Source organism: Grus americana, chromosome 2 (genome assembly GCF_028858705.1).
Source record: "Grus americana isolate bGruAme1 chromosome 2, bGruAme1.mat, whole genome shotgun sequence".
Lineage (NCBI taxonomy): Eukaryota > Metazoa > Chordata > Aves > Gruiformes > Gruidae > Grus > Grus americana.
In genome coordinates, this window is record NC_072853.1 from 159,136,932 (window position 1) to 159,160,602 (window position 23,671).

At 36.7% G+C, this 23,671-nt stretch overlaps 1 protein-coding gene across 2 annotated transcripts in view; it reads right to left on the minus strand.

Moving 5' to 3' along the window:
• Window positions 1–1,806: 1,806 nt before the first annotated feature.
• The window catches only part of UBE3C (ubiquitin protein ligase E3C), a 79,611-nt gene continuing 57,746 nt past the window's right edge, over window positions 1,807–23,671 (minus strand). Inside the window, exons 19-23 of one of the 2 annotated variants that reach the window (XM_054814311.1) lie at window positions 20,610–20,822; window positions 12,340–12,528; window positions 12,176–12,242; window positions 11,145–11,275; window positions 1,807–5,727 (exon numbers count right to left, since the gene is read on the minus strand). In XM_054814311.1, the coding sequence (XP_054670286.1) occupies window positions 5,557–5,727; window positions 11,145–11,275; window positions 12,176–12,242; window positions 12,340–12,528; window positions 20,610–20,822 (771 nt within the window). In that variant the 3' untranslated portion in view covers window positions 1,807–5,556. Of the gene's footprint in view, window positions 5,728–11,144; window positions 11,276–12,175; window positions 12,243–12,339; window positions 12,529–17,503; window positions 17,581–20,609; window positions 20,823–23,671 lie in introns of those variants that run through there. The other variant, XM_054814312.1, reaches the window with a different exon arrangement.

The window sequence follows — 23,671 nt, forward strand, 5'->3', positions numbered from 1 at the left end:
GCACTGAAAGTTGAAAAAGCAAAGCCACAAAATCTTAAATCCAACCTCACCTGGTAAGTGCCATTTATTAACAACTACGGGCATCTACAGGCACCTGGCAAGGAAGAGAATTAGTGTGGTCTGCGCAGTCCCAAGTCTCATCAAGGTCCACTAAAGGTATTCTGAAGATACCTCTGCATTCACCAACAAGCAAGTCAGAGAGAAAGATGATGAAGGTTTTGGAGGAGAGGCTGAGAGCGCTGGGCTTGTTCAGCCTGGAGAAGGCTCAGATTCATAGAATCACAGAATGGTTTGGGTTGGAAGGGACCTTAGACCGTCTAATTCCAACCCCCCTGCCATGGGCAGGGACACCCTCCACTAGACCAGGTTGCCCAAAGCCCCATCCAGCCTGGCCTTGAACGCTTCCAAGGAGGGGGCCCATCCACAGCTTCTCTGGGCAACCTGTGCCAGTGCCTCACCACCCACACAGGGAAGAATTTCTTCCCAATATCTAAACTAAATCTCCCCTCCTTCAGCTTAAACCCATTCCCCCTTGTCCTGTCACTGCATGCCCTTGTAAACAGTCCCTCTCCAGCTTTCCTGTAGGCCCCTTTAGGTACTGGCAGGCTGCTATAAGGTCTCCCTGGAGCTTTCTCTTCTCCAGGCTGAACAACCCCAACTCTCTCAGCCTGTCCTCATAGGAGAGGTGCTCCAGCCCTCTGATCATCTTTATGTCCTCTGGACTCCTCTTAGTACTGCCCAGTGACAGGACAAGAGGCAATGGGCACAAACTGGAATACAAGAAATAGCATTTAAACCTGAATGTTTTATTGTAAAGGTAATTGATCACTGGAGCACATTGCCCAGAGAAGTTGAGGAGTCTCCATCCACAAGACATTCAAAACTCCACGGGGCAAGGTCCCGAGCAACCTGCTGTAGTGACCCTGCTTTGAGCCAAGGGTTAGACTAGGTGATCTCCAGACGTTCCCGCTGACCTCAGCCATTCTGCGTTCTTTTGCATGGATTCAACTGGTATGTCATAATCACTCTCTGCCATGTGTTGTCTCTCTACACATATGGGAAATTTTATGAGCTGTCCAGACTACCAGATACATACTGAAAACCAGGCAAAATATCTGGGCATTCATGTTGTAGTCATGCTATGAATTATGAAGTGCCCTACAAGAGGGGCTTTCTGTAATTTCCTGTTTACCACATTTTTAGTGGCAGATAAGCATGAAGTATGTATGGTGCTAGTTTTAAGTATTCCAAAATAAACATGCACAATACTCATTTTATCAATGCTATTGTGGGACTAAAAGTGTATTGAGCAATGAAAACACTAGAAAAGCACAGGGAAGCAGATAATTGTAATTATCAAAGGAGATAAAAATTAAATTACACCTTCAGAGGGGCCTACATATGCGCTAAAATTCCAGAAGCTGAAAGACATGTTTTTGTAGGTGTTTACTGATGGAGTAGCATTCTGCACTACGAATTACAGCTTCTCCTATTTTGATCCAAGGAGGGAGTTTTGCACTTTCCCAAGATTCTGAAGTTTTTTTCAAAGCATGTCAGTGACCTCAGCTACGCTGTGTGAAAGGCACACAGAAACAAAGCTAAGCCTTTTAGTTGCGGTTTGACTGACAGAGTGAGAACTTCAGAGCTCGAAAACTCAAGTTACACATCACCCAGAAGCAGCAGTAACTTCAACGAACAGTTAATATTAAGTTCCCCTTTAGAACCGATTCAGTACTAGCGATCTTTAGCAAGAGAATACCAAATTTACTGGGGAAAAAAAAAAAAGAAAACAATATTTCTACAAAGTTTCAAGAAAACTCAAATTATTTTATTCACAAAAGCAGAAGTCAATAAAAATATAGATATCCTGATCAGTTTTACAGACCACGTTCATTTCTTCTCTCCTTCACTGACAGGCAAAGCATCATGAAAAAAAAATAGTAACAAGCATTTACATCACAAACCATTATTAACACAGATTCATGTATATGAGCAAATGTTTTAAAGTTTTTTTGCATATAATTATAAATACAAATAAAATTACAGCTCCAACAAAACATTCCAAGAAAAACAGCTCTTGTTTTTTTCCTTTTTGTTTCTGTGCTGTACTGTTTTTCAATGGTGAAGATAGTATGTGCTGTCTCACTGGCATTTAACAAATAGTTTTTGGTTTAAACTGAAATTTAGCATGAGCTCACTCCACTCCTTAAGTGTTTTCTCTGAATTCCAAACACCTTTATAGATCACATTAGGATGTTTGTGCTAGATTACTCAAGTGATGCCAAAAAAACTGTGCGCATTGCTACTAAGAGCATCAGGAAGCGCCTTTTTTTTTTTTTTAAATTACAGAGCACCTCACACAAAAATAATGGAAGATATCCTTGTTGTCCAAATCAAACTTCTGTCAGCTCCATGTTTACATGTGCAGCTGGAGCCAAATCCTTCCTCTTTTGTAGACATAAATTCTCCCTGGAAATCATGAGCAAGTTTTGTGAAATTTATGCAAGTCTGGCTTTCAAGACCGTGATGGAAGACAACTGAGCTTAAGAAACATGGCCAAACATTTCTGGTTTGTTTTGTTGTTGTTGTGACTAAACCCACATCTGGAAAATTCTCACCGACATAAACAGACCAAGTGGTAATTTTATTTTTTTTTATTCCGCTTTTATGCCTTTTAACTTCGGAGAGATGAAGAATTTGTGACCCCCTCCATCATAAAGATAAACCCTGACAAAAATGTTTTTACAACAGTTTACAAGGTTATAAAACAAATATTATTTGAAAACAAAACACAAACAGAAAATGCTGTCATTTTTCAAAAAACAAGTACTGAACTAGGAGGACAAAACACTGAAGTACAGAAATTGACTTTAAGGATGGGTTGTATTGCACAGAAAACAACTCCAAACCCATCATTATTACTGCCGTAATTCTGAGGATCAAAATCTACAATAGAATTTCAGGTTACTTGCATGCAAAGTGCTTCCTGTCTCTGCCTACCTAAACCCTGGGAGCATCACAACTGGAAGAGAGTTTGCTCTTTTTTTAAAAAACAGAAAATCCACGTTCATATATAAACAATGCTTGCTACGTAAGAGCTACGAGAGATCATTTAGACTGCCGAGCTCCTCAAGACATGACTAACTATATCTATATTATTTCTCATACCTTTATCTCCTGTTCCTTAAAATATTCAGCAATAAATCACTGAAAAGCAAGGACTCATGCTTCATCCTGACTATAGGAAAGCAGCTGGCAGTCTGAACTGAAAGCCCTTGTTGCCAAAGGAAAGCCCTACCCCCTTTCTTATTGCCATCCGGATACTGGCGGTGCTGTGAGCTGTTGCAGCACAGATTTTCAACTGACTTCCTACAGAATGAAACCTAGGCTACAATCTCACTGACTGGAGTATGTCAGAATTTCATCCCTAATGTACAGAATATACAAAACAAGATCACTGAGTACTATATACTGAAGAAATAGAGTCAGAGTATTTTCAGCAAACTCAAATTCTCTACTGAAGTCTTCTGCGACTGTGTGATTCTTGTAATTACATGACCACACCTACTGCAGCTCACACTTCCCCCCAGCCTACCCTCTGGGTTGAACTTGCGCTCACGGTAACAGCCAGGAATAGCGTGCACTGTCTCCTTTTACAAAAGCAGAAAGCATACATTACTACTAGTCATGATTACTTGGCGTGACTCCAACACAATCTTCAAAATACGAAGATTTAATAGAAAATTTAAATTTAATTTTACAAAATACAGATACAACACTACCCAATGTAGCAAAATAATGGAATTGAAAAATAACTTCAAAATATTTAAAGCATTCGGTTCTAAAATAAATAATGCTATCTAAAAGAAGTGTTCAGGTTTTGCGATTAGGAGGAGGCAGTTCCACTATTACTGATCTCTTTTTCAACTTCTTTACAAGTTCCATAATTTATGTAGAAAAATATACAAGAAAAAAATTTTAGGATAAAGAATAGATTGGGTATGTAACATTTAACATAAATAAAAAGCCTAAAGCAAAACCAAAAAGAAAACCAATCATTTTATTTCTGTACATAAAGACTACAAATAGTATTTTAACACTTCATTTATTACCCAAATTAAGAAATTATACATTTTTATATGGTTACTAGTAAACATCTTAAAATCACTCAGTTTCCCCACATTTAAAAGGATATTGCTGGTTACTGCTTATTAAATCTGATATCCAACAGAGTTTCCAGTAACAGCAAAGTATTTTTTTGCATAAGAGATGAATACAAGTTTGATTGTAAATTTTGATGTTCTAAAATATAAAACTAAAGTTCAGAGGGATGAACTTATGAATCTTACAGTTTGAACTATAGTTCCTTTTTTAAATTGACTGCAGTTTGCATATGGATACCCAATGATGTGCCTACTACTAGAGGATCAGTTCCTTCCATACGAAAGCAAGTTTTTTCCCAGGTATCAAATTATATTAAGCAGCATATTCCCACCTACTTTTCTTAGCAGAAATATTGCAGGCAGATGGATATAAAAGCTGTTAATCACAAAAAAAAAATAATTTGACTACTGTCTACGGCACAGATATGGTATTTAAGATGGAAAGAAATGATAGGGAAAAGGAATGTGAACACCACAGGCTTCAAATATAAAAGATAAAGCCTGCTAACTTTGGTTCAAATAATTTTAATAGTTGTTACATGTATATTTTTCCGAAGTGATGACTTTTGTATGTACTGTTTATACAACAGGAGTCTGATACATTTAAAAAAAAAAAAATCTGTACAGGCACAAAAGACAGAAACAGAACAGAGGAAAGATGGATAGTCACATCCATTTACGACAGTGTTCAAGTGATAATGATGCAGCCAAAGGTTGAACTTAAAATAATGCAAATCTGATTTCTCCAAGGTATTTCAGAAAGCACAAATGGACTATTATAAATGTTTTATCTCAGTGCCTACCATCTTGAGGGAAGGTAGTACAGAACAAAATCAGTTCTGCAACAACTATGATTTGTAAACAATTCTACATTGTAAGTAAAAGATGTTAGGTTATCGGTAACGAGCTTTTTCATCCTCTCAGTTCTGGGATATCTGCAAACATCTGCTTCACTTCCATCTAAAAGATTAACTACAGGATGTTAGCCCTGTCTCATCCCAATGCACTGCATGGTACACAACTTTTATTGCCAGTTTGTGAAATTACTTATGTTTGAACAGCACAAAGCCAAAGCTTCATCTTTGGTTAATTTCACTGAGATGTCACTGTTCTTTAAATGTGCTCTTTCTTCGCATAAACACAGAAAACAGCCACACCACACACGGCATTCAGTGTTTTGAATCATAAAGCAGTGTCAATGTAATATTAATTCATGAAAGCTAACTAAGAAATTGTGTTTAAAAATGAAACCTATTTGAGGGCATTTGATAAGACACAAGAGCTGCAGAAATCTAGACAGAATTCCCTTAAAACTGCTTGGGTATGGGTGCTGCTGATAGAGTAGGCACTGGTTAGTTCCTCTGCACATCATCCAAGTAAGCATCGGTTCGACTCAGCTTAGTTCAAATCCAGCAGCACATTCAATAGCATAAAGAAGCTTGCTTCGCATCAGATTTTCGTCATAAAACTCAGGAAGCTTCAGCAAGTTCATGCAGGTACTGGCAGTAGGTAGCCTGTCTAAATCAGATCCTCCATTGTGAATGCAAAATGCAGGATATAACTCCTGAAAAATGCAACAGGGGAAAAAAAACCACATCAAAAAATACATACAAGCCAAAACCTACCCCATAACAGCTGGCACAGCTGTCTAAGAAATAAATAAGATTAAAATCTGTCCCAACGACACATTCAAATGGCATCTTCTTTCATTCCTGGTGGCCCCCAAAGCACTCTTCAATTGTGTAGTGCCTCCATCTACCTTGTCCCCACCAAGATCCATTCATTTGCAAAACACAAAGCAATTAATTTGGTTCTAAGGAAAAAATAAGAATTTGATATTGCTCTATTCTGCAAATTTATGATGCTACAAAAACAGTGAAATACAAAATTGAAAAAAAAGCAGAGCTGCATGCAAGAAATTTGTTGTTGTGTTTGGGAGAAACAAGTGGGATTCACAACTTCAGAGTCTCCTTACAAAGCCTCCAAAACGCCCAGGGATGCTGTTCACTCTGTAGGAACTGGAAAATGATGGGTTCCTGCTACACGCAAGGTTTCTGCCAGTGACAGTGACGTACATGCTGAACACAGGGAACTACAGAGCACTAGCAGTAACAGACGTACATGGAAGATGATGTTCTGTCCTGTTTGAATGACATATAATACTTGTCATCCTATAATGACATGGCATCTTCTGAGAATTATCCTTTCTGGTTTTCTCTTTCCAGGCAGGGAAGACTTGCTTTCTGTATACACAAAAATCCCAAGAAAGGCAATTTTGCTCTAGCTAATGAATTGATGTGTTACGCCAATTCTATCCACAAATTCTCTACTTGTCATGTTACAGTGATGCTCTGAGGAGAAAGAGGACGAATGAGTGACCAGATCCAAATACAAATTATAGTACTACACCAATTTCTTTGTGACATCCAAAAAAAAAAATTCCAAACAAATAAATGATCCATGATCAAACACACCCTTTCAGTCTTTTCCTTCTAGAGCTTTAGTTTGTTAGCATACCCCAACACAGAATATAAATTCTTCTAGTAGATGAACTTCAAGCCATCATTTTCCTTCTACTCGCAATATACAATGATCGTTTCTGTGTTAAAATCAACTGTCTGATACAATGCTAAAGGCATTTCTTGCCCTAAAGGGATTTCTGTCTAAACTAATCTTTCAGCAAGCCTACAATTTATGAATGTCAAGACAAACAGTACTAAAGACTTTAGTGGATCTGTTCATGTGTAAGATTAAGCAAGTATTTACATTACTGTGGTCTAGAACTCCAAATCAAGAGGTACTTTATATTCTCCAAATAAAGATCTAAAGTCATTTAAAGCAATTACACTCCGTGTTTCTTCCCAGAGTAATTATGAAGTTACTCAGCTGTTATTGGGATGATACTGATGTGCATAGTGACTCTGTAATGACATAAACTTGTCAGACACTGATTATTCTGATATAATAACCATTGATCTGAGGAACAGATTTTTAAGACATTTTGTATGTAATATTTAATTGTTTTAGTAAAATCTTCCAATTTCTTCTGAGAAAGAGTATACTGAAAAAGATACTTATTTGTTACTTCTAAAGCACTGCTTTGGCTGGCAAGGAAGTATTCATTTTATCAAATGCTTGCCTGAGGTAAAGCAGTTCTGATTTTAGAAACTGGGAAAAAAAAGTCCCAGCTCCAAAGGCAGAAGGTCAATTAGATTCTAACCTAAATTACTGTTCAAATGGAGGCCTTAAAAAGTATTTCATGGCTAAAATGCTGCATTTTTAGTGTTCCTTTCATAATGCTAATTGAATTCCTCTACTTTAGCTTTAAAAATGGAAAAATGAAGTTCTAAATTGAAATGTCATGCCAAGGGCACCATTTGTTGCATAATTAAATACTGTACAGCGGGAAACTGCAATAGTTTGGAAGTGGAAAGTATCATCAATTTATTATGTGACCTGATTGGAACTTAACAATTTTCAACCACGCTTTAATGATTTTTTTTTTTTTGTCCGTAACAATCACATTTATTAAACTTATTAAACTTTAATTAGCTTTAGTAAATGTTATTCTGAGTCTGAATCTGGCAGTGAGAGTTTAAAATTTTTAAACGATGCAAAGCTAGGCTGTGCTATCTATAAGCTATGAATGTCAAGACATTTCTGTATCTTAAATTAACATGCACTAACTTTAAGAAATTGCTTTATGTTGTGGAACCATCACAAAGACAAGATTTCAGAGTGAGAACCAGAAATTGTGTTCCTCTCAGAAAAATGTAGTACCCATATTAAAACTGTAAACAAATGTTGAAGATGGCTTGTGTTAACGTCTACCATCAACATATTCAGGCAGTTATTTGGCTGGTAATATTCAGCACCCCTGAGGCTTTTCACTCTTCACCTTGAAAGCTCTAAACCACACAGTCAGCGGCCACCAATACATTATTGATGATGACAATACCAATTACCCACTTCCTTTTCAGGCAAACGTTTCCTGACAAACCCCTGGTTTGTTGGTAAATCCACGTTAAGAAGATACTACTGCAAGCACCATGCGCGTATTGACCTAACTCCCGCTCGGCGCTGCCCAGCAAGGCAGCAGTAATGCCTTTTCACTCTGCTTTCTGTTGCCAAGACTGTCACATGCGGCTGAGCTTGCAAGTCCGTTGTACAGCAAATTCATCTTTTAACTTATTGAAAAATTTGATGATGATTTTACTTCCATTTTTCCCTAGCCAAGTATCTTAAAGTCAGTTTGTGGCCTATCTCCCGTACACACACAAACTTCAGCTTTCCACATTTGGCTTCACTACATCCTGTTTCTGCTGTGTCACTATCAGCCTAAGTATTTTTAGACTTTTGATTCACTTCCTCCATCTCTTCAAATGTCATGCTGGCTACCTCAAAGCTGGGTAGCTACATCTGCATTTCCTGCTCTCCCCTTGTAATTAAAAAGGATGACAACAAAGGGAGACTTCTCTTCACTTTGTTCCCGCACAATTGTTTCCCAGTTCTCCCTTGGTTACATGACTGATACACACTGTTCTATCTCAGTTTCATCCCACAGTTTTCTAATTGTTCATCCCACTGTCCTATAAAATCTTGTTTGTTGCTAGAGTACTGTACCGTGATATTCACATGCACTTGGACAGTTTAAGAGAAATGCTTGCAGGCTTTTAAATAATCAGTGAACACCCTAGATAGGATTCATGTGATTAAGCAGCCATCTCCGTTGTCTCCATATCCAAATCTAGTCACCCCGGACACTCTTTACTGTTACAGGGGATCTAGTTAGTATGTTTTGTGGAGTCTAAGACATGATTCGTTTCATCCTGAAGCAGACACATGGAACAGTCAGACAAATTACCAACTGAAAGTGCCAACTCCTCTCCTCAGTGCCTACAGAAGGGGTGTGGATGAGCTATAGATGATAGATATTGAAGATGGAGGCTACACTGCCTACTCATATGCTAACAGCACCACACAGCACATGCTCCAGCAGCTGAAGGGGTTATGCAGAGGGTGAGACTGCACAGGGGCTACAGAGCGATGGTACCAAAGAGAGGTGTAAGTGATCACACCCGTATCAGCTTCAGCTTATAAAGAAATAGGAAAATAAACAAAAGGATTGAAAAGGAAAGAGGAGGTGAAGTTGCAGCATAAGGGGACAGACGGAAGTCAAGGGCAAAGGGCCATGCTTCCCTGCGGAATGTGGCACTAACAACAACTCTTCCACTTCAAAAATCACTCTGCAGCCTGAAAAAAAACAAGCTGTTTAAGCTACTGGGAGTATTCTTTCGTCACCTCTAGCAACTGATACACGCACCACTGTGTGACAACCCACACACGCTTTTATATATTTTAAATCATTCAAGTGTCAGAGGGCTGTGTCTGAGACCACTGTGATTTCAATACTGGAGTGTCATCTTGTTTGTTTTCCAGAGGAAAACTGTATTTATAAAAAAGCAAATCATCAAAAGTTTAAGAATTCTGGAATTAATTCTGTTTAATTCAATAAGAGAAAAACAATGGTAAATACTATAAAGCTCTAAGTTGTGTGTGCGGAAGAGGAAGGTGGAGGTTTCATTTTTTACTTCTGACATCTTTATCATGTGTCACACATCACAGGAAAAAGCCCAGTTCCTAGAGCTGAGAAATCCTTCTAGCATTTGCCATTCAGGTATTTTTTTAAATGCTGATAAAAAACCCAAATGAACCCCCTCACAGAAAAAAACCCACCAGAATGAACTTTCATAGTAATGCTTCAGGAAAAAATTGTGCAAAATTCCACGTATGTTGTTTCTATCTCCAGACTATTATGTGTATCTGAATTCCTTGTTCCTATATAAAATATTAGTATCTGTGCCTGAAGTATTTCTATAATGAGAAAATGTTCATTCAACACCACTTAATATACAAAACAGCTACTAAACCTTTAGGACTTAGACAATACCTGCATTCATTTCCTATGGGTTCATCTACCTATTTTACCTAATATGTGTAGGAAACTAGTTACTATCCATTGCTAATTAAATATCATACCACAGTACCTTATAATGTGAAAATTTACTACGTACATGTACTCAAATTTTGTTTAGCAACAAATCTTATTCTTACTTGTAAGGAACTAGATGATGCAATGCCTGTATTTGTTCCACATAAACCCACCTTTGCATCAATTTTACTAAATAGTACAACAGTAAACCACTGTACTAAAGGGGATGGTGTTTGCTATGAAGCAATTTATTCTTTTATTTTCTTACAGAAAAGCATTGGATATTCCCACATTTTAGAGGAAATGAAGTCCATGGCTGGTTCTTAGCCTGCATTTTGCAGCCCAGCTGAAACTCATGGGTAGAATATCCCCAGAACTTAAGTTTCAGAACATCTTCAACTTGCCTCAACCTCTCCTTCGTTTTATAAGCAGTGGACAAAAGTTTTCTTCATACTTAAGCTTCACTGTAAATAGCAATCTAAAGATAGCAGCAAAATACTTCGGTACAAGGGTAATCAGCTGTGACCCTATATGCAAATAAATGGTAACTAGAGGGAAACACAATACATCTCCCCCTTCAAATGGTTAATTTAAGAGGTTCAAATTGAATAGCTGCTTTTATATCCTAAATCCTCTTTTGCCTGATTTAAAAGACATTATTCTTAACTCAAACTGTTCCTTCAACCTGGTAGCAATACTGCTTCCATACAGTAACAGGAAACAGCAGCAAGGTTCTTCCCTGACAAAGAGTAAGTGCTCTAACCAATGTGTCTGTAGGCTTATCACATTTTGCAGTTAAAATAGCAAACAACAGAACAACATTTCATTAAATATTTTAAAACTCTACTCATTATAATGCAAACATTGAAGCTGTTTCTGTACTCACAGAGGAACACTCTTCTCAAATTGTAAAACCCTACAGACAAGAAAAGCTTGTATCATCATCTGAGTATTTACAAAAACTTGCCAGAAGTCGGTAAGACATATACCTTAAACCCCAGAAGAGGCGGTCGAGAGCAGCTGGTTACAAACTTGAGTAGCTTGCGTTTCTCTTCATCAGTGAAGCTTTCTACAACTCTCCAGAATATTTTAATTACAGGATGGTCTGCTGTGTAGCCACCTATAATGAGATTTAAATGACTTATAGGTAGAATAGTTTTATGTAAGAAATAAATTCTTCAGAAAACCTAGCATCAATCTTGAAAAGCTTGGGGAAAACATCATAACCAGCAGGCTTCCACTGCTGACTTCCGGCATCTATAGATCTCTTTGATCGCTGCGTTTTGAGTTTCTCATTCATTGCTTACCTATGGCTACGATTTCCCTCAGCTTCTTAACTGCAGTTTTCTTCACTGAATCCTATTTGTTTATTTTAAATTAATTTTATTTAGTTTAGCATTTACCTAGTCACTTTGGATTGCTGCCTTTTACTCCTAGAGTTTGCAAAATCTGCAAGACTCAGGATGTTATTTAATGAATCAACTTACCTTGAGGTAAGCTCAGATGTGAACTGATGATATAGTAGCTACTTTTTGATTACATTCATGACAAATGCAGGGAAAAATGAAGAAAGATACCTTGCATTTCTCACAAGGAAAAAATATGAGCTTTCTCTTCAGTCTGTCTGAGAAATGGAAAGTATCTGAACATGGTGGGAGAAATAACTATCCCAGTCATTTGCAGACTTATTTTCAAGGCAACCAGACACAACCATTGAATGACGTCCATTTAGAAAAAGAATTACGTGTCCTCTAATTATCTGGCTATAAACTTGTATTTAAGTGTGCAAATAAAATAAGTTCATAGCGTACCTGTATTTCCCAGCATTTATGAAACTAGGTTGCAATTCTACCCAATCTTCTGAAATTCAGGCCCGTCTAGAGAGTTTGGCCAAAGTTAACAACCAAAGTTAACAAGAATGACCCTACAACTTTTATTTAAAAACTCGGATAAAAAGCAAGTTTATTTATTACTGAGTCAGTCATAATCGATTTTTTTAATTTCAGTAAAATATGCTTACCTGAATAGTTTGTGAAAGATTTAAGGTCATCCAAACTAATAGGAACCTGGGCACCAGAAATCAGAACCTAACAGTGAAGGAAATTAGACAGTTAGATTATAGGGAAAAATTAGCATTTATTTCTGTTTAAAGCAATTGTTTTCTGCAGTTTTTAGCAGAAGTACCTGTATTTCCTGTTGATCAAACATTCGGAGCCATTCAAGATTCACAACATTGGCCAGTCCCTGACGGAAGGCAAGGCAATGCTGTCGAATTTGTTTGTTTAACCTGTAGTCTGCCACCAGATGGATGTATGCAATTCGGTTAGCGCTGGTAACAGGAATGTCTTTTCCGCCTGGCTTCAGCTCAACCACCTAGAAACATAACAATTTGCATCGTCTTGGTAAACTTTAATTCTGTGTGCTGTAACTGTAAAATTGAACTGCAAAACCTTCTAGTAAGTGATACATGTTTTTGAAGTTTACTAGAATATACTCAACAATATTCACCTCAAATTAAAAATTACAACATGTTCCAAAGGTAAGGGGGTTTCTGATTACTCATAAGAGCACATTCTATGGCATCCAGTTTTTAGACCTAGACCTCCAGCTGCTAATGCATCTGACCGCATGGCCCCATGGTTTATTACTAGAAAGAGGATTCGGCAAAGTCAGAGCTCTGTTATAGGAGACAGTGTCTAACGCTAAATTCACCTCTGCGATTCAGACCGAACCTGAGGTGACAATCTTCCCCTTAGCGAGCTCACCCCTAGCTTCACCACTGGATTAGGAAAGCTGTGCTTGACTGACTGGGCTCTTCTCTAACTATTTGGTGATCATGAATTCTGCAGGATCACATTATGACAAAAGCAATGTCTGCTGAGTCAAAATTAAGATTCTGATACAAGCCTAATTTACAGAATGATAAGCATTCACAATTCCTACTGTTGAATATCCAAGTTATACATGCTCACTACTTTCAACAAAAGTAACAACAGCAAAAAAATCAAGCCTAAACCTTGTTTTTCTACTGAGAAGCTTACCTGTTGTCTTTCAAGTAAATCGAGATTTTTTTTAATGAAAAACCCCAAACCCAAAGATACTGTAATTGCATTAAGATATAAACCAGGATCAATGGTAGTTGTTAGTACAATGCTAATGACCTTTACATATTCTACTTTTTACTACATGAGGTTAATTTTGTTGAGTAGCAGCCCAACTGGAAGGGATTATTAGAGTATTAAGAGGAGGATTAAAAAAGCCTGAAAAGCTGAAACACTGTCACCTTCTGAGCCCTTTCAAAAAAATGTTTGTTTTTCTATACTCTGGAGTCAACAAATTTTAAAATTTTTTTTAAACAACTGTGCATTTCAGTCTGTGGTTATGATCACATCTTTAAAGCACAGTGAATTCAACATGTGAATTACTTCTTTTGTAACACACTACCTAATAATGTGAGCTGTTCTAGTACTAAGCAAAATGAAACATGGTAAGATTAAAAATTCACAGTGCTTTTGAGTATTCAGATTTTTACTTGATTCATAGTTTTTTTTAAGGCCAAAAGAGAACATTAAGATCTGTTAATCTGACCTCCCAGACAACACAGGCCAGAGGATTCTGTCTAGAGATTCCTGTATTTAACTCAATAAATCTATAGATGAGTTAGAGCACATTTTTTAGAGAGACAGGCAATCCTGGTGTAAAGACTCTATGTGATGGAGTATTTACCACTCTCCTTGATAAGCTAGAACAACCTGAGTTACAATAAGTGTTAAAAATATGTCTCACTTCCCACTTTAATCCTTCAGCTGCAAGCATCTTGCTTTTCTACGCCCGCACTAAAAAAACCCTCATCAGTACTCCACCATGTCTGTGTGCAGATAGTACTGACTATGCTTAAATCCGGCCGCTCCGGGGGGGGGGGGGGGTAGTGGCAGTACCTGGTGCTACTGACTAGCCTGAGGGTGAGGATGTTTTTACTGGTAAAGTCCACAAGGAGTATCAGTAGAACTATGGGACATGTTCCACACCATGGTGGAAACATCTGATGGGAAGGGGCCCTGTGCTGCTAAGCTCTCTTCTCTGCTACTGCAGGCAACACCATGGTCTAGAAATACACTGTGTTTCATCCCTCTGTAGCAGTTTTACTATTGTCACTGGAAAGTTAGTCAATAATTGGATTCATCTAATGATTAGAAACATTCTAATTTCCACTTTGAGTCCAATAAGTTTGATCATAGCCATTGTTCTTACTTAAGTATTGTCCCATAGATTAATCAGCTCTTTCCTTTCCTCTCTATTATATCCATGATGTATTGCTTATGGGCAACAACTTCATTAATCTTCCCAGAGACTTTTTCACTGAACTAAAGTAAAAGTCAGGTTCCTTTAATTTCCTCCTACAAAACACCCTTTCACAAAGCCTAACAAGATGAGAAAGCTTTCTCTTATTATTTAAATTCCTGTCCTCTTTAGTGTTACAGGATCAGAGCTATCAATGATGTTCCACATGAACAATCATTGTTAAGACCTCAACATTACTAATACTTTACTACCTGCCCAGTTACAAATTTTCCCTGTTTGTTGTGCCTAACTGCATCATTACTTGTTCTTTTGTCCTACTTCACCAAATAAAATTCCTTTCTTTGAGGCAAGGACACACTGAATTTGGCCATATTAAAACATAGTTGTATCACTTAACTCATCAAGATTCTATTAGGAATACGGACACCAACAATAAACTAATAGTTATTATTCCATTTGTGTATAGTAATTTCTGTGAGCTCATTATTTACCCAAAAAGATGCTTGAACTGATTTCCTTCCCTAAAAAGGGAACTACTGGCAGGGCGTTCTAGAAAACTGCTGTGTTTTAAGATTCCTTCCAGTACTACCTGAAGTAAAACATCTAACCTTCCCTGCAGGGCAGCAAACAGAGATCAGGACACAGATTCATTTATGCTTCTGTTTGCATTATAATAGTATTGTCTCCACAGTAGCCTAAGGATGTTGGGAAAGCTTTATTCATTGTACAATAAAAGCTATTCTCTCTCCCTGTAATGTTCTTCCTGCCAATCAGAGAAAAAAAATGTGTTGTACCCTTTCTGACCACTAATTTTAGGAAATAGGAATTTATTTTTTTAAAATCATATTTATCCTTTTATTTTTATATTTTAAAGTAGCAAACCTTGACTTCTGATCCAGCAACACTTCTGTAGCTCCCCTTCCTCCCCACAACCCTGCAGTGCCACAAGTAAGACTACAGCTTTCAGTTAACCAAATTTCCTGGGGTTTTCCTGTGATCTAACTATTCCTCTTCATAGTCTGTCAATGTGACATTAATTCTACCACTATTTTGTCAAAGTATCATCACAGTCTGAAACAGAAGGGCTAATGTAGCAGGAATAATAAATATATTATGCCATAAAGGCTAAGAAGGATGTAAAACAGAAGACAGCAACACCTGGTAGGAGTAAAACTATAGCAAATGTCGATGCAGTTCACTTTTTACTCATTCAATGTTTTCATGGTGCTTTAAAGGAACTGTTGTAGAATTCCCACTTAATTCTAAACGTCAGGAATGACTGTTGAAGAGTTCCTTTTCAAAAAGGCCCCAACACAATTTATTACATCTTAAAAGATTTATCAGTTTGCATTTTTATTTTTATCCATCCAATTTTCGCCACTAGATGGTGCAAGGTAGCAACACAGGTGACACAGGATGGGCAAGAATAGACAACTACTCAAAACGTGCAGACTTATTTTTATTTTGTAGATCTAAGTTTAAGCAAAAAAAATTTTTAAGTGATTATCAAAATCACGTATTTTAAAAGCAATCAAATCATATATATTATTTAGATGAGTATTCAGATCATTCAGACAATACCATGAAAAACAGAATTTGTTTCCATACTCAGAGAGTATGTCTTCAAAATGAAGGGGAAATATCAAAATGGGATATAAAAGTCCCATATTTTTAAAAATCTGCAAGAAAAAGTGCTTTGCATTTTTTAGTACTGTGGACAGAACTATTGGATTAGGCCTCTGACTGAAGGTTAGATATACTCAGAACTACAGTTGCAAGCACTTACAGTTTTTTTTGCTATAAATTCAATTATATGTTTCTGCAAGTAAAAAAAATGCAGTCAACTTACATTTATTTTCTTATTTAAGAAAACCACCACAGTTTGTAAAAAAAGAAAAAAGCAAATACTTTTTGTATGGCTGCAGTTCAAGTGAATGGTTCAGACAATCAGTTATTATAGCTACTATTTTGAACATTATCATTAGCATCATAATAAAATGAATACACACCAAAAATCAAGAAAACAGTGAATAACACAGTATTCAAGCAGAATTCAGGGGATTTATCTTCTGGCTTGTTGGTAATAATCTGTCATGCAAAGTTGCTCTGTAATGTGATTACAGGCAGACAACGACAAGTCTCTGCTGGCAGACAAACAATGCTAGCTGCTGCTCACACAGATCTGGCAGTGGCAGCTTCTTCCCAAACTGCTGGAGAAAAAGGGAATATTTAGGGGCTAACGTGGGAAATATTTTAGAGAAGAATAAGGGACCTGTCATCTAGGTATTCTTTTTTCGTGTCTGAAGACATAAGACCAGTGCAATTTCAAAAACCACTCTTACAGATAGTCAAGAACTCTTGCAAACTTGGTTTTAGAACAGATGAAAAGATCTTTTATCTTGGACTCTGATCACTTTTTTTTCACATCACCCCTACAGTTTTTCCCCATTCTGAAAATAAATAGATAAAGGCTTGCTTTCTTTCCCTGTCATCTGCCTTCCAGATGTTGAGGCAGGAGTTCCAGGTAGCAAATTGCATTTGAATGCCTAAGAATGCATTTGCTCTAAGTATTATAAATCTGCCTGAGAAGGATCAGCCTCAACTCAAATATTTTGTTTCTGCAAAACCTCAAGTATCATTCATCTAAGCCACTGTATCCTACTAAAGAAGTTGCCAAGACAGAAACTTTCAGAATTATTTTTAAGGCTTCAAAATTGTCTCTCAGGGAAATTTAAAGGCAAAGAACTCTCCTTGAGTGAGTCAACATATTGTCAGTAACAGCGATGGCATTCACATCTGTTTCCAAAACCAAAGCGGGTGTCCTGTCACCAACCTCTATACAATATGGATTTCATAGAAACTGCTGCCATACATATTGTAGTGCTTTTCTGTGGATTTGTGCTGCTACACTTTATTTATGGAGTCTTCTGATTATGGAGTTTTCTCATATTGAACTGTTCCAACCCATGTAATCTCAAGAATCAATGTCTGAGAAGACTGGCTGGAGTACAGAATCTCACATTTTTGAAGGAAGAGCAATACATACTTGAATCTTCCCCTCTTCCCTTGGGCAGCCACCAAACTCACTTTCCTCATTGAGAGGGAGCGGGGAGAGAGGTTAGTCTGAAGAGAGGAGATATTTTCTTGAATTTGTTAACCTTACACTTATTTTATTATAAGCATTTTATAACCATTTTATCACCACCTGATCTACAACATAAAAGGAAAAATAAAATCAATACACACAGCTACTTGAAGGCACCTGTAACTAGAGGCTGACATTCTTTTGAGACTTTTTTTACAGGCCACGAACAGTTGAAGTCTAGGCTGGTATCACTGCATTAGATAGTTCTTTATCAAAACCTAAAGCTATTTGGGGTTGGAAGATAAGGTTGATGGCATAGCTCCCCTAATTATCAGGTCTAATGTGCAAATTATTAAGTACCTTTTTCAACTTCTGGTGAATGCACTTTGACAATAGTTTAATGGGATCTAAAAGCACATTACAGGACTGGGATCAATACGCTGATAATAGAATTTCCACCTTCCACTACTGACAGAGGCAATAGAGCCCCTTTTGAATGTGTCTTTCATTGCAGATAATGCTTTTGTGCCACAATTGCTGGATGGACACTGTCATGAGGATAGCTATTTACAATGGTAGATTTATGATGCATTTATTGGCCACTAATTTATTAGACACTAAAGTGGTTGTTTAGCTGAAAACTAGAGATAATGTACATTCAACATAAGGAGTGCAAATTAAGCTCTTTTTCCAAAGTGGATTAGCCTTACCTTGACACAATTAATTAGTATGCAATGGTTACACAAGTCAAACACCAGACAAAATGTATTTATCTATATGAGGTTTTATTTATCTGTATGAGGTTTATTAAGGTAATGAAATGAAGTATAAAAAGTAACTTGTTGCATTAAAACACAGAAGACTAACAAGAACCAATTAGCTCTGTTGAACTACGCTAACATGCAATCTCATTAAAAGATAGTTAATATTTCACGGATGCAGTGTTCTCTCTCCAAGTATAAACATAATAAACCAGAATCAGAATATTTCATTTAACTTACATTTCATTTAGTTACTCAGAAACTCATTATAATAGTTAATTTTCCTTTTAAAGTTATGCCGAACAATTAAAAATAAAAAAATCTTGATACTACTAGCCATAGCCCTCAGAGAACTGTAACAAACAAATTAAGCTTCTTAGGAAGAACGCACTTTTTCCAAGTTTTGGTTGCAGTAGTTAGAGCTGGCAACACCTCTAACTTGGATCTCCTTTTATGTTATTTCTGAGCTATTTCTCTTTTCTATGTCCTTCTACCTCACTTGCTGAGGTAGGTTCTAACTTGTGCGGCTAATTTTTGAGGACATACAGAGTAGATGTATAAAGTATGGAAAGCAAAACCTCTCCAGAAAATATTATTTCATTTTTAATTAGAGACTAAACTGGATTTGCATTAGCTGCAATCAACAAAACTATTACTTTAAGTGCATTTGACTGATTGGCTTTAGAATACAAACTACAGACTATTTCTTTCCCCCTAGAAAATCCTAGGTTGTACTGGAAACTACCATCTTGTGTGCTTTGCAACCTAGTAGCCAAATACACAGATACTATAGAACTCCATTCCCTATCAGTCACTTAACAGCACATGCCACAACAGAGCAGGTGCTCTACTGTACAATCTCGTACAACAGAGTAGGTGCTCTAAGAACGTGCTTCTGATACATCTGTATCACGTGCCTTTCGTTCAAGTTTTTGAGTGCTTTTCTGAAGACGCTGCAGGTCAGAAGTTTTCACATAGGGAGTGCAACCCAGGGGAAAAAATGACATATGGCATATAAGTAATGTTTCATATTAAACATATCAGGCAATTGTTGACTCTCCCTTTCAGTATGATTCAGGAACCCCAAACCTGAGAATACTATTTTAGAATTGCAATGCAATCCAGGTTTTAGGGTCTTCCAAAATGACAGGAAATTAATGACAGAAGAGTAAAGATAAAGTCCAAGCCTGATGCCATTAAAGCAGAAGTCTTGGGCATCGAACTTCCTAGGATTTAAGCAGCAGTAGAGAACTCAATCTGACAATTTCCAGGACTAGCTGCTGCATCTCAGTGGTGCTGCTGCTTCTGTGAGATGTGCATAGTCCCAAGACTCCCTGACCAACAGGCTAACTAACACAGGAGAACTGCTTACCCTCTTTTATAGTCTCTCTCTCTCCCAGAAGAAACAAGGCTGAATTTGGATGCTGCTGCATGTCACGATGTGGTCAGGCCTACTTCTTGATCCAATTATTAAATACCATAATCAAATATAAGACCACCATACATCATACACAATTTTAAATCCTCAAAAATGAAAGAGGAAGCATGACAAAAGACTTGAAGGCAATTAACCGACTTAGCACACAAGGACATTTATTTTCTACTATAAGTGATCTTTAGTACTCACAACAGAGCAAATAAAAGCCATAATCAAATTATATAGTACAATTGCATTAAAAACTCATACTTAAGACCTAACTAACTGGCCCTAACTAACAGCTTTTTAGAAGCACTGAGCACCCACTTCTCCTCTCTGACTCACCTGGTGTCTCAGCCCCTCAAAAAATAAAAAAAAAGTATTTAAAAAAAATTAAGGCCTGATTTCAGGCCCTCTACTTTGAAAGTTACAGCAAAAGGAGACAACGCTTATCTCTCAAGAAAGGGTCATTATTATTTAAAACCATTCTGATTTCTACTCTGATTCCAAAACTAGGTAGTACTTCTATAGTTTACATAGCATCTAACTTTTGCAGTTATTTGAAGTGCAATTAAACAACATAAAACATTTTGTTGAAGAAATTGTCTCCAGCAATAGAACTTTTCACGTATGACTTGCAAAATAATCAGTATAGTTTACTTAAAAGACCAGACCTTTAAGTCATCATCAAAAGTTGTTTTTTTTAAGTACACGATTAGTTATTGCCTACTCAAATATTGAGTCTGAATCCCTATGATGCCTCACAACACACAGCACCTCTAACAGTTGTTTCCCATCACTTTTAAATTAAAAAATTAATTAGTAATGGGAAGGTAGTAATGATTCATCAGTCATACATTAAAAAAAAAAAAGGAAAAGCCATTCTTACCTGTGCTTCCCCAAGGTCATTATTTACCACAGTGAAGTTTAAACCAAGTTCTTCCACATCCCCTTCATAGCTCTTGAGAAAAAGCAAATTTTTGTACATTTCTGGATCTAATGAAGCTAAATGATGAATGTCAACATCAGCGCTTGTCCCCAGTAATTTTGAGAGGAAAAAACTAGCGAACGGCAGCTCCACCAGCATATTTTCATAAAGAGCCTGAAAAACAAAGCAATTAAAAGCACATTATATTTTTGTGCGTCTGGGAATTCTGAAGGCTACTGTCTATTTCTCAACTTTTTGATAACTCCTTAATTTGGTGCCTGAATAGGACCTTACCTGTCAATAATATTCTTGTCTGAAGTATGACAGCAAACAGGAAGCGTATCAATTGCATAGGTTGGCAAGAAAAGCAAAGTTTTCTAAAGGACAACGCAACTACATCAAGAATGTCTTCCAAAAAAAGTTGGCATCTCTACTTCCATTAGCATCGTCACAAGCAATATTTTTTCATTCATATCTACTGCTACATGTAAAATAGTCTGCTCCTTTAAAATAACTATATAAGCCCAATACCTTTTAAACTAATCCAAACAATCTATTTCTCTTGCATGTTATACAGATTCATCGCTGCGTATTTTTGGTGAATTCTACTGCTTAATGGCATCAAACGATCCTATTTCCAAGCTGAGAGCTTATCAGTTATGACTGTATCATACGTCCAGTCCTTCCTATGCCTGACATTGTTACACCCGTCAAAAGATTACTGAACCAAAAATGAGCAGTCATGAAAAATGCATTTTTACTGTAAACTGAGTGTTTCTTCAAGAATTTTCAAAAATGCACAAAACTCCAGCAACAGCATTCTCAGCTGATCTACAGTATGACCTCATTTTGATACAGCACAGAGCAGCTTTGTGTATTTTTCATACAATAAGTAACAACTTCTTGTTGAATGGAAGAAAAAAGTACTTATGGTAGCTCTTAAAAGAAGGAGAGATGGAAACTTCACAGCTAGAAAGAGAATGCATGACATCATTTAGAGAAAGCCTACATGACTAAAGGAAAAATAAAAGACTGTTGCTTTTAAAAAAACATTCCTGGAACATGCTGTCTGTGCATAGCCTTTCCTATTGTCCAGCTTGTTTGCCACATCAGCATCTCTAACAATGACAACCAAATCTTGACAGTATCATTCATATCACTGCCAGGATGATCAGAAAAGGCATCATCAACGTAACATCATTGTTTGTTCTCTTTTTACTCTTCAAAAGCAGCAGTTTGGCATTACCTAATTCCTCCATAATCTGCTGCAAACTTAGAAAAGGAAGCACAATGAGCAAAAAAAGGAAAAAAGAAGAATAAATGTAGCTGTAATAACTCAAAGATATTCCCACAAAAGACGTTAAGAAAAATATACACAATTCCTTAAACTTTTGAAAGAACATTTCTATGAGGTGAGTTAGACCTTGCAGAAAGAATTGAGAATAACGAGTTCAAAGCCAAAGGGTGCATTATATTTAGAGCTATATGATTTATTCAAGGTGTAGAAGTCGAAATCCTCATTTGTATAGTTGACTTTAAAAGCAAACTAGGGGGATAAATCATTAATTTGCAATGTATAAGGTCAGTGTTTGCTGTTCCTGCATTAGTAACAATAAAGCTATTGTAATTCCTTAAATATATCAAAGCTACTCGAATTTAAAATGGAATTCCATCTATGACTCATAAAATGTAAATGTAGAGGTGTAATTTTTTACACAAGGCAGGTTTAAGCCTTTAGAGCATTTAATATACAAGGACTAATAAATGATAGCACTAAAAACTATGATCACATCAGCTAAATGGATTATAAATTAAATTTCCATAATGCATGCAACTGAAATACAAATGTAGACATAAATCAAGGTATTTTCTAAACACAGGTTAATTACACAAATTCAAAACCTGTCTATTTTTATGCAAAATAATCCACTTAGCATTTTTCAAACTGGTCTTAAGTCTTAGCCACTTGCAACACTTGATCCTAGAAGCCTATCAATAATTCCCTGTCAGGAAAAAACAGCAATAGGTATATTGAAGAAACTTGTATGTTATTTTTCAACTGTCTGTCTTTTATGAGTGTTTATTGCTAGAAATTGTGCCAAAATGATTTGAAATAAAAAGGATTAATTATAGTAGAAGCTTTTTAATATAAGTGAGTGCAGCTGCAATGCAATTAATGCAAATTGTGACGCTATCGGGAAAATAAATGTGAACAACATCACTGGCTATTTCTGTTTGCTGCCAAATAACTTCAGTAATTTACTACATTAAGAATCAATAAAAAAATAATGCATTTCAAATGCATCACTATTAATCTTCGGGTAGTTCCAAAGTGAACATTTATAACTTCATCTAAAAACTATATAAAGCATTTTTAAATAAACTAAATTGTGCAACTTGAGAATAACTTTAATTACTACTTCTTCTCTTAGCTATGTGATTGCAATATTAAGAACAAAGTATTTTTGGAAACAAGGCAAACTAATTAGTTCAAAAGTCAAGCTATCCTAACAAAGTTAAAAAATGCACTAAAACTCTCGTAAATAAAATTATGATAAACTCTGGGTTTTTTTCAAAGAGGTAAAGTATACCATTACAGCTCCAGTGCTGTACAGAGATGCTGAGAACTGCTCAGTACCATGGCATATGACTAAATAAACTGAAACTTTATCTTTCAGTTTCAATCTAATTTCCGCATTTCTCAGTCAGCATAAAACTGATTAAAGTACTTGTTGCTGCCAAAAGATGTGATCGCACCCATTCCTGCCAGAGCCATGAAACAAAGCAGCTTGCTGATTCAACTGGGTTGGTTTGCAAATTATGTGTTTGGGGTGTTTGTTGGGGAAAGGGATTGTTTGAGGTTGAACTTTCTCTCAAATCAGAATCAGATCCAGCTCATGGCTCTGGCTGAAACTGGGTAGGAACAGCAAGACCATTTGTTTCAACGGCAGCACAGCCTTACAGCAGCCAGTTGCCCATGGCAGTCCACCCTGACGGGTACTTTTCTTACTGCAGCTAATCTA